This window comes from Panthera uncia, chromosome C2, assembly GCF_023721935.1.
Source record: "Panthera uncia isolate 11264 chromosome C2, Puncia_PCG_1.0, whole genome shotgun sequence".
Lineage (NCBI taxonomy): Eukaryota > Metazoa > Chordata > Mammalia > Carnivora > Felidae > Panthera > Panthera uncia.
This window is the reverse complement of record NC_064810.1, coordinates 80239896-80252648: the sequence shown is the minus strand read 5'-3', so window position 1 is coordinate 80252648 and position 12753 is coordinate 80239896. Positions and strand designations below refer to the sequence as shown.

The following is a 12753-nucleotide window of genomic DNA, read 5'->3' as shown; positions in this document are numbered from 1 at the left end:
TCTTAGTTTAGGATATCAGAAGTCTAAAATAGGTCGGCAAAATTGTGTTCCCTCTGGAGGCTCTAAGGGAGAATCTGTTGCATCGTCTTTGCCCACCTCTAGAGGCTGCCTGCGTTGCTCAGCTTGTGGCCACTTCCTCCATCTTCAGAGCCAGCTGGTAGCATCTTGTCTCCTCTCTAACCTCCTGCCCTCCTCTTCTAAGTACCCTTGTGATGAACTGGACCAACCTGGAAAATCCAAAGTAATCTACCATCTTAAGATCCTTAATTTAATCACACCTGCAAAGTCACTTTTGAATGTGAGGCATCATATTCACAAGTCCTGGGGATTAGGACACAGACAACTTTGGTGGGGTGGGAGGCATTATTCTGCCTACCACAGTTACCATTTATAAAATGTCTTCTATGTGTCAGGTACCGTACCAGAAGCATGTTATGTCATTTCATTATTCCTCAAGGCAACCATGTAGTTGTTTTCTGTTGAGAAAATGGAGTCTGAGAGGAGATCAGAAGACCTCTCTCCTAAACTCCAGGCCAGTCTGTCCAACTGTCTACTTGGCGTCTCCACTTGGATGTCTAACAGACCTCTCAAACGTAACATGCCCCCAGCTAAGCGCTTGTGATTCCTCCCTACATCCTACTCTGCCAGTAGCAATCTCCATCTCAAAAATGGCACCATCTTTCCAGCTGCGCAGGTCATTAGAATCATCCTTCGCTCTGCTCTTCCTTGCACATTTCACTTTTTTGATAAATCACAAAATCCTGCTGGCTCTACCCTCATAATATATGCTGAATTTGACCATGATTCACCATTTACATTGTTACCGCTCAGGTCCCAGCTCTCATCATCTGTCCCTTGGATGACTGTAGCAGGCTTCTAATCAGCCTTCCTGTGTCTGCCTTACCTCTAATTAATGTATTTTCAACAGCCAGGGTGATCCTTTAAAAAACAAATGAGAACATGTGACTCTGCTCAGAACACTCCAATGCCTTTCTACCTCATTGAGAAGAAAAGCCAAAGGTCTTTGTATACTCTTCAAAGCCTTACATGATGTGACTTCATCCCCTACCTCTCTTTCCCTTCCTCACTTCACTCCAGCTGTATCCACCTTCTCGCTTTTCTTTGAAACTTCCAACCTTTGCATTTGCTATTTATCCATGTGGAATGCATTTCTCCAGATATTGGCATAATAAGCCTCCTCATCTCTTTCAGGTCTTTACTCAGATGTCATTTAGTAGGAAAGCCTTTTTAATCCCTCCATCCCTAACATTTTATATTAAAATATTACCTACCCCTCCATCTCTAACATTTTATATTCCCACTTTGTTTTGTTTTCTCCTTAGCACTTATCTCCTTCTAACTTACTATGTCTATACATAGTAATATGTAACTTACATATATATCTAACTTACTATGTATGTATATACATATTATATACATATATATATATATACATATATATACATAATAGATAGGCATATGTGTGAGTATAAAGTTGAAGTAACTAGCCTCCAAAGTGGCTCCAGTGAGTTTCACCTCTTGGTGTTCAAGCCCCCTCCCATGTTGAATAGGGAAGACCTATATAAATAATTTCATATATGTACATATATGTATATATATATATATATATATATATATATATTACATAATCAGAAAAGATGGTGCATAACTCCAAAGCTAGGTCCTAAAAGATATCACAGCTATTGCCTTGCTCTCTCTTGGATCTCTCAGTCCAGAGGTAGTCAGCTTCCATATTGTGAAGACACTCAGGCAGCTTTAGGGAGAGGTCTATGTGGAGAAGAAATGCCAACAGTCAGCACCAACTAGCCATCCATGTGAGGAAGCTATCTTGGAAGTAGATCCTTCAGCCCCACTCAAGTTTTCAGACAACTACAGCTCTAATCAATGTCTTGATTACAACTTCATGAGAAACCCTGAGCTTAGAGTCCAACTAAGCTGGTCCCAAATTCCCGACCCACAGAAATATAGAGAGAAGAAACACTGTCAATCAAAACATGACTCTTTCTTCCAACCTTACTTCAACTGGAAATCTCTTTATAAGTCTTACAAGATTTGGTAAATCCAGGATCTCTAAATGTTTTCTATTGTTGCATTGTTCACTTTCCCTATGGAAAGAGAACTTTCATTTGTAGCTAATATCTTAATACTTGGGAAATGAAAAATTCAGTCATTTCCACACTATAACTTCAAACCTTTCCATGACAATTCTGGTTTTAATTCTCATGTACATTATAATTTCTAAATTGAGTCTGCATATAATGCACCCTATGTGAATACAAGTGTTTATGCATGGACACGTGAGCTATAATAAAATCTTACTTATAATTAGTGCTCTGTAAACACTTTCATTTAGAAGGCACATGGGGTGCCTGGGTGGCTCGGCTGGTTAAGCGACCAAGTTCAGCTCAGGTCATGATCTTGTGGTTTGTGGGTTTGAGCCCACAACAGGCTCTGTGCTGACAGCTCAGAGCCTGGAGCCTGCTTCAGATGCTGTGTCTCCCTCGCTCTCTGCCCCTCCCCCGCTCATGCTCTGTCTCTGTCTCTCAAAAATGAATAAACATTAAAGAAATTTTTTTTGGGAGGCACTTACATGTGATCTTCATGGTAATGTCTGAGAAGCTCTCAGGGAAAGTACTCCTTCCATTTTACAGATGAGAAAATTGATAGTCAAAGAAATTAAAGTATCCTCTTAAGATTACTTGAGTGGGTAATGGTCAATCCAGAATTTCTCTAAGTCTTAAACCAGTTCCTCGCATTGCTCTAGACAGCTGTTGTCAGGGTTTGTACTGACCTGAGGTAATTAAATCGAGTGCAGCAGGAACTCCAATGAGTCTGGGGAGAAGCTGGGTTCCTCTTGCACCAGGAAGGAGTCCTAGTCTGACTTCTGGGAAGCCAATTTGAGCCTATTAAAGTTTGAAGGCATAAAGGTCATTAGAATGAGACAGCATGTAGAGTAAAGGGGAGGATTCCTCTGGATTTCCCACACTTTCAAAAACACTGTTTCAGGAGTTTCTGCAGAGCAATGCACACACACTCTCTCTCTTAAAATAAATACATAACAAAAAGCGAGAGTGCCTGGGTGGCTCAGTTGGTTAAGCGTCCGACTCTTGATTTTGGCTCGGGTCCTGATCTCAAGGTTCCTGAGATCAAGCCCTGCATCTGGCTCTGCCCTGACAGTGTGGAGCCTGTTTGGGATTCTCTCTCTCCCTCTGTCTACCCCTCCCCCTACTCTCAAAATAAATAAGACACTTTAAATAAATTAAAAAATGTTTAATGTTTATTCATTTTTGAGAAAAAGAGAGAGAGAAAGACAAAGCACTAGTGGGGGAGGGGCAGGCTCCAGGCTCTGAGCCATCAGCATAGAGCCTCAACCATTGAAATCATGGCCTGAGCAGAAGTCAGACGCTTAACTGACTGAGCCACCCAGGCACCCTGACACTTTAAATAAATTAAAAAAAAAAAAGTTTTTACAGGGCAAATTAGTGCACACCCTCTACTTAGGTTAACAACATAAACAGAGCTGTGCTGTCCCTAAGTCTTCATGTTGAAATACATCTCTCACTTCTTACATATTTTTTTCTCTGACTCCATTGTGATCTGTTTCAGCCAACAAAAGTTATATTGTCCAGAAACAGCTTTATGGAGCCCTAAAAGAGCCAGGAAGCCGAGAAATTAAAAGGAAAACTCACAGAATAGGAGAGAATATTTGCTAATCATGTATGTAGAATATTTAAAGAACTTTTTACAATTCAGTAATAAAAAGACAATCCAATTAAAAATGTGCAAAGGAGGGGCACCTGGGTGGCTTAGTTGGTTAAGCCTCCGACTTCAGCTCAGGTCATGATTTCACAGCTCGTGGGTTTGAGCCCTGCATTGGGCTCTGTGCTGACAGCTCAGAGCCTGGAGCCTGCTTCGGATTCTGGGTATCCCTCACTCTCTGCTCCTTCCCCACTCAATCTCTCTCTCTCTCTCTCTCTCTCTCTCAAAAGTAAATAAAAAACATTTAAAAAATTGGCAAAGGATCTGAATAGACATTTCTCTAAAGAAGAGATACAAAATAGCCAATAAGCACATGAAGAGATGTTCAATATCATTAGCCCATCAGGAAAATGCAAATCAAAACCACAACAAGATACTATTTCACATCCAATAGGATGACTATAATAAACACACACACACACACACACACACACACACAACACACACAATGTTACACAAATTTTCCTAGCATCACTGTTCGTAAAAGCCAAGAAAATAGAAACAATTCACATGTTCATCAACTGATGAATGGATAAAGAAAATGTGGTATATCCATACAAGGAAATATTATTTGGCCATAGAAAGGAATGAAGTACTGACAAGCTACAACATGGGTGAACGATGACAACATTATGCTAAGTGATAAAAGCCAGTCATAAAAGACAACATGTTGTATGATTCTGTGTATATGAAATGTCTAGAATAGGCAAACCCATAGAGACAGAGAGTAGATTAGTGGTTGCCTAGGACTGGGGGAGAGGGGAGATGGTGGGTTACTCCTAAAGGGTATGAATTTTCTTTTTGGTATAATAAATGTTCTAAAATCCACTGTGGTAAGGGTTACACAGCCCTGTGAATATGCTAATATACCATTCGGTTGTACACTTTATTTTTATTTTTTTAAGTAGGCTCCACGTCCAGCGTGAAGCCCAGTGCAGGGCTTGAACTCACAACCCCGAGATCAAGACCAATCAAGAGTCAGATAACCAACTGAGCCACCCAGGCAGCCCTCAATTGTACATTTTATTTTTAAATGTTTTTTTTATTTTTAAAAATGTTTATTTTTGAGAGAGAGACCGCAAAGGCAGGGGAGGGACAAAGAGAGATGGAGACACAGAATCAGAAATAGGCTCCAGGCTCTGAGCTGTCAGCACAGAGCCTACCATGGGGCTCAAACCCACCAACTGCGAGATCGTGACCTGAGCTGAAGTTGGATGCTCAACTGACTGAGTCACCCAGGCGCCCCTTAAATGGTTTTTTTTTGTTATTTATTTATTTATTTTTGAGAGAGAGGGAGCATGAGCAGGGGAGGGGCAGAGAGAGTGAGGGAGACAGAGAATCCAAAGCAGGCTCCGAGCTGTCAGTGCTGATCCTGATGCAGGGCTTGAACCCAGGAACAATGAGATCATGACCAGAGCCAAAGTCAGACACTTAACTGACTGAGCCAGCCAGGCACCCTCCATTGTACACTTTAAATGAATGTATTATATGGTTTTTGAGTTATATCTCAATAAAGCTCTTACAGAAAAAAAATTAGACAGCAACCTCAGTCCAGGCAAGAGAATGAGTTCAAACCCCTTACCACATGCCTCTCTTGGCTATTTAAAAGTGGCTAAAGTTGTGTTAGTTTTGTTACAGGTACAGGATGGGAGGAGGAGGGTGCTTAAATGCAGACTGTCATTTACCCACATTGTGATTCCAAGAGCTCCAGAATACCTGGAATATTTAAGAGTTTCTCACACAAGGCATTCCTAACAGTCAGTCAAGAATTTTTCCACCACTGTTCATCCCCATCCCCTGACTTATCATTGCTTATAACTTATATCTACACTCAGTGTGCAGAAGGCATGGTAAGAGGGACACAGAAAAAGGAGCACTTAGGATATATATCTTTATTCATAAACCCTTATAAAAATTTAAATGCTGGGGTGCCTGGGTGGCTCAGTTGACTGAGTGTCCAATTCTTGATTTCAGCTCATTTTATGATCTCAGGGTTCATGGGCTCTGTGCTGACAATGCAGAGCCTGCTTGGGATTTTCTCTTTCCCTCTCTCCCTGCCCTCCCCTGCTCTCTCTCTCAAAATAAATAAATAAACATTAAAAAAATTTAATGCTACAAGGAAATGTTAAATAAATTATGGTATACCTATAAGACAAAATAATACAGCCATTTAAAATGATATGTTTAAAGACTATTTACAATAAGATTAACAGCAGGTTTCTTGTCAGAAACCATGGAGACCAAAAGGCAGTAGGTTGACATATTCAAAGCACTAAAAGAAAAAACATGTCAAACAAAAATTCTACATCCAGCAAAACTAGCTTTTGAAAATGAAAACAAGGGGCACCTGGGTGGGTTAGATGGTTAAACATCCAACTCTAGATTTTGGCTCAGGTCATGATCTCGTGGTTCATGGGTTCGAGGCCCATGTCAGGCTCCACACTCCCAATCCTGCTTGGGATTCTCTCTCTCCTTCTCTCTGCCCCTCCCCCATTCTCTCTCTCTCTCTCTCTCTCTCTCTCTCTCTTTCTCTCTCTCTCAAAGTAAATAAATAAACTTTAGAAAAATAAAAATGAAGGCAAATTAAAGCATTCTGAAGTAAAAACAAAAATTGGATTTGTTGCCAGCACATCTGCCCTACAAGAAATCCTTCACAGTGAAATGAAAGGACACAAGACAGGAACTCAAATCCATGTGAAGGAATAAAAAACAATGATAAAGGATCACTATTTAGGTAAATATAAAGGACAAATTAATATAAACTTTTCTGTATAATTCTTCTTTCCTATCTGATTTAAAAGACCCCTACATTAAGCAATAATAAAAAATCTATATGTTTTCACTCTTATGTGGATCCTGAGAAACTTAACAGAAGACCATGGGGGAGGGGGAGGGGGAGGAAAGTTACAGAGAGGGAAGGAGGCAAACCATAAGAGAATTTTAAAAACTGAGAATAAACTGAGGGGTTGAGGAGGGGGGAGGGAGGGAAAAGTGGGTGATGGGCATTGGGGAGGGCGCCTGTTGGGATGAGCACTAGGTGTTGTATGGAAACCAATTTGACAATAAATTTCATATTTAAAAAAAATGTGTTAATGGGCATACAAATGTGTAATGATACAATTTGTGACAATAACAGCATTAAAGTAGTGGGTAACGGAACCATATAGAAGCAAACTTTTTTGTATACTATTGAAATTAAGTTGTCATTAATCTGAACTAGATTGTTTTAAATTAAGACGTTAATTGTAATCACCAGGACTTTCTTACCACCAGTAAGAAAATAACTCAAAAATACATAGTAAGAGAAGGAACAAGAAAATGAAAAGGGTAATAGAAAATATCTATTTAATACAAATGAAAGCATTAATGGAATAATTGAGAAACAAAAAAGATATAAGACAAAGGAAAAAAATAGCAAAATGGCAGAAGTAAGTACTTCCTTATTAGTAATTGTGTTACATGTAAATAGATTAAACTCTCTAAAACAGATTGGCAGAATGCATAAACAAATAGGTTAAATATGATATTAGTATAAAAATGGAGCACAAATGAAATACAATATAATTCCAAAGGTAGGTGTTTTTTTGTGTTTGTGTGTGTGTGTGTGTGTGTGTGTGTGTGTGTGTGTGTTTAGTTCATTTATTTTGAGAGAGAGCACGTGGGAGGGGCAGAGAGAAGGGAGAGAGAGGATCCAACACTAACAGCATGGAGCCCTACTTGGGGCTTGATCCCACAGATGGAACCATGAGATCATGACCTGAATGGAAACCAAGAGTCAGACACTTAACCAACTGAGCCAACAAGGTGTCCCTGTAGGTGTTTTTTTTAAAGACAGCAAAGAAAAATAAATTTTAAAAAAGCTATAAGAAAAATGTATTACATAGGAAGAAGACCAAAAGAAAATAAAATAGAATATTAATAGTGGTTATTTCTGAACTGTGAGTTTATGGGGATTTTAGTTTACATCTTTATACTTTCCTGTATTTTTTAGTCTATCACAATGATCAACATTATCTTTATCATTAGAAAAATATGTTACTTACAAAATGTTACCATTCTGAGACTGGTATCACAGACCTCATCTACATACTTAATAGTCCAAATTAAATCTATTTCCAGAAACAAATGGATTTACAATTTTGTGCTATTTTCAAATAGGAAATTGTCTTCTAAGGTACTAATAATGACAAGGGACCACAAAACCAAAACCTTTGAGGAAATAAAAATTTAAATAAGTATGCATACTCAGGGATGAGAGTCAAAATATTTTATACCTCATGCTGCATAAGCATGGCTCAGCGGAACATGACATGGGTCATACTACTGGAGCAGAGTCGTGGGGGCCCTGTACCGACCCAGTAGTTCCCCTTTGGTTTGTGTTTTATGGGGAGACCCAAGGGCTAGGGCTAGGGAAGCAAAGGGACAGTCATGGGGCTCAGGGTAACAGCTATTTACTCATGGAATGGACATTTTTCAACATGTCAATAACTACTACCACTGTGCTGATGCATAGCAGCTGAAAAACCAGTGCTAAAAATACATAAGAGTTGTCAACCAGGAAGCTAGCCTTTCAAAATGATCACCACTGAGGCTTATACAACATTTAGACATCACCTTAAAGAAAAGCCCCCCACACCGAGCCCCATATGGAGCTTTAGCGGTTACCTCTGCATGGGCAATCCTATAGTGAGAGCCCAGGGCCAGCTCTAGTCCCCCTCCTAAAGCCATGCCTTGAATAGCTGCCACCACGGGCTTCTCATTTCTCTGTATTTCATCTACTACATGTCCCAGTACAATGGCGGGCTTTCTAGGAGCAGTGAAGCCGTGGATATCAGCACCTAAGGACACAGACAAGGAAAAGGAGAGGTGGAGAGACTTGGACTTTGTTATAGACAATAAGGTATCAGATAACTCTCAAGGAATTTCAGACCTTTTTGGGACCACAAAACATTTAATTCTTTGGCTGGACACACAGTGAAGGAAAAATAACCTGGAAAATGTAGAACATTACAAGAGAAAATCCTCAAACCTTGATCAGGAATCCTGTAATCTAAAATCTGTCTTCCATATGATAGGTAGTAACTCTACCTGTAAAAAATTAAAAGCCTCAGAGAAGGGGGAATAGAGATTCAGAAGTTGAACCAGCCCTCCCTCCCCTTCTTTTTTTTGTATAGTATTGCTCACCAATCTTATTATATGTTTGTTAAGAGCATAAATCATTACAACATAAAACCTCAGCATAAAACACATACATATTTGTGAGTTATATGTTTTATGTTTTTGTAATAGATTGTTTTTATGATCAATAAAAGCAACATTTATTTCTTTTCCTAATTATAAAAATAACACATGCATTATAGAAAATTTGAAAAATACACAAAATAATAAAGAACATAAGGATCACCCCAAAATCACCACACAGAGATAACAGTGTAATATTTTTGTGAATTCTTAATTGTTTCCCAATGCATATATGTAAATGGCTTTGTGACCTTCAGTAAGTTATGCAACTTTTTTATCATAACACCTATCTTCAGTGACTTAGGAGAGAATTAAATGAAAGTTTGCTATCATATATATTTAACATTATTGAAAGCATTCTATAACATCATTTTTCATATTTTCCTTTTTTCACATAACATTATACTGAACTCTTCCCCATAGAATTATCTGTTCTTTGAAAACATTAAGCTTGGCAAGAGTTAAAAAGTTAAAGTAATTCTTTCACATCAACCTATTTAACTTTTCATTTCTACCTGTACCTTACCCAGCATCAATCCAAGATTATGATTTTTTTGCTCACCGATCCATCATACTCACACTCGCATCTAGTGTTATTAGTTATTATTTCTACTCCTTTTTGGCTCAAGAAAAACCAGATATCTCAGGCCTATCAATCCTGTAAGTTTAGATTTAAATGATTTTTCATGTCATAATAGCAATTAGTGCGTATTGGATAAATACTTTACATCAGGCACCGTGCTAAGTAGTTTCATATACTCTCTTATTTGATTTTCTTAATATGTAGGTTAAGTAGTATAACAATCTCCATTTCACAGGTCAGGAAGCTAAGGCTCTGAGATGTTAAGTGACTAGTTCAAACATATGACCAGTTAATTACTGGTAGAATAAGGATTTGAACTCAGTTTAACTACAGAGCCCACATTCTTAAACGTTATTACTACATTTTTCTACTTGCAGCATAAGGTTAGTACTAGTATCCCAATTTTACAGAAACCAAGGCACAAACAAGAGTACAGTGATTTCACTTTTTAACTGTTTATTTCTGGCATATAGAAATGCAATAAAGTTTTGGATATTGATTTTATATCTAGCAAAATTACTAAGTTATTAATTATAATACCTTTCTAATAGATTATTTTGATTTTTCTGCAAACTCTATCATATCTTCTGGATAATGAAGTTTTGTTTCTTCCTTTCCAATCCCAATACCTTTCATTTGTCTCTCTAGCCTTACTGGACTGGCCAGGGCCTAAAACACAATGTCAAACAGAAATGGGGAGAGTAGCTAGCCTCGTCTTGCTCCTATCTCAGAAGGAAAGCTTTGTTTTGTTTTGTTTTGATTTTTTCATTTTTAAGTAATCTTTATACCCAACGTGGGGCTTGAGCACAAAACCCCAAGATCAAGAGTCTCATGCTCTACTGATTGAGCCAGCCAGGTGCCCCAGGAAGGCTTTCAACTTACCATTTTATCTGATGTTTTCTATAGGTTTTCAAAAATGGATTAAGACATTTTCTTTCTATACCTAGTTTACTAAAAATTTTTATTTTTAATGCATGTCAAATGATATCAAATGTTTTTTCTGCAGTTCTTAAAAAATTCATATGATTTTTCTCTTTTAATCTTTTAATAGAATGAACTACATTAATCTTATAATGTTCAACCAATCTGGAATTTCCGGGAGAAATGTGATACCTTCCACTTTTTATATATTGTTAGATTCAATTTTATGATATATTGTTTAAGATTTTTATACTTATGTTTATGAATGAAGCTTGCCTTTCATTTTGCTTTCCTTTCATTGCAAATTTCATTTGTAAATTTTGCTTTTTCATACTGGCCTTGATAGGTGTTGGTATCAAGATTATGCTAGCGTCATGAAATGAGTTAGAAAGAGTACTGGATTGAATGGTGCCCACACAGAACCTGTGAAACTTACCTTATTTGGAAATAGGGTCTTTGCAGATATAACTGAGTAAAGATGAGGTCATACTGGATTTGGGTGGGTCTATATAAGATCAGGGAAATCTGGACGCAGGCGAGAAGGCCATGGAAAGAGACAGGAGTGATAAAGCAATAAGCCAAGGAACACCAAGGATTGCCTGCAACCACAGAAGCTAGATGAGGCAAGCAAAGAGTCTTCCCTAGAGCCTCTGGAGTAAGAATGACCATACAGATACCTTGAGTTTGAACTTCTACCCTCCACAAGTCATCGGTTATGGCAGCCCAAGGAAACTAATATGGGAAGTGTTCCCTCTTCTTTTATTCCCTAAAACATTTATGTGAAATTCAAATAATATTTTCCTTGACTTTCCAGTTAGAGCTTGCCAATAAAGTCATTTGGGGCTGGAATTTACTCTGTGAGATTTTTGATTACTGATTCGATTTCTTTAATGGTTTTTTATTTCCACTTGAGTCATATTGGGAAGCCATAATATTTTCATTATCTTTTTTAATGGCTACAGTATCTGCAGTGATATCCCATTTGCCATTCCCTATATACACTGTGCCTTCCCTTTTTCTCTTGATCAATCTCTCCAGAGGTTTGTAGATTTCATTAGTCTTTCAAAGAACTAACTTTTGACAGTCTTGAATCACATTTGTTTCTATCACATTAATTTCTCCTCTTCATTATTCCCTTTCTTCTACTTCATTGGGTCTAGTAGTTCATTGGTTAGTTCCTTGATATAGATGCTTAACTCGTTATGTTTCAGTCTGTTTTCTTTTCTGATAAATACCTTTAAGGTTATAAATCTCCTGCTAAGTTTTGCGTTAGCTGTATCCTTCAGTTATATATGTTGCATTTTCACTATCATTCAGTTCTGAATATTTTCGAAATTCTATTATGATTTCACTTTGACTCAGGGATTATTAAGAAATGAATTTAATTTCTAAACATATGAGTATTTTTAGTTATATTTTTGTTATTGATTTCTAGTTTAATTGCATTGCTGTCAGAGAACATATTCTAAGTAAAATTTATTAAGACAAGTTCTTGTGGTCCAGTATCTGGTCAAATCTGTAAATGTTGCAAATTTGAGAAGAATGTATATTTTCCAATTGTTCTATGTAAACCCATTAAGTCTAACCACCTCTAATGCTTTTCTAGGAGAATTTTTTTTTTCTATCCCTGAGTTCTAACTACATTCTCCCTTTTCTACCTTCTTTCTTACAAAGAAATATTGAGTTTTCCATAATTGGGATCCCTCTCTCCATGGTGCAAAGTCACTATCTTGGGCTTCTGACCTGAAGTTTCTTTTTTTTTTTTTTTTTTTTTTTAATTTTTTTACCGTTTATTTATTTTTGAGACAGAGAGAGACAGAGCATGAACGGGGGAGGGGCAGAGAGAGAGGGAGACACAGAATTGGAAACAGGCTCTGAGCCATCAGCCCAGAGCCTGACGCAGGGCTCGAACTCACGGACCCCGAGATCGTGACCTGAGCCGAAGTCGGACGCTTAACCGACTGAGCCACCCAGGTGCCCCTGACCTGAAGTTTCAAAACAACAAGTAAGCCATTTCATAACTGATTAATGTTTGGCACATTATTTTAATCTCTCTCAGGCTGATCCTTATCATCTGTAAATGGAGACTGTAGGATTTACTGAGGATTAAAGTATGTGTAAAAATACTACTGTTTTCATTATTAATAAATAAATAACCCATATAGTACTGGCACATAGCAGGCAAGATAAATGGTAATTTTATAATGATTATCATTTTTACATTTCTT

General features: G+C 37.8%; 1 protein-coding gene across 1 annotated transcript in view; it reads right to left on the bottom strand.

The window, feature by feature from the left end:
• Window positions 1–12753, bottom strand: part of EHHADH (enoyl-CoA hydratase and 3-hydroxyacyl CoA dehydrogenase) — a 46926-nt gene that overhangs the window by 27428 nt on the left and 6745 nt on the right. The window contains exons 3-4 of the mRNA XM_049628444.1: window positions 8446–8618; window positions 2813–2924 (exon numbers count right to left, since the gene is read on the bottom strand). Coding sequence (XP_049484401.1) covers window positions 2813–2924; window positions 8446–8618 — 285 coding nt within the window. The remainder of the gene's footprint in view (window positions 1–2812; window positions 2925–8445; window positions 8619–12753) is intronic.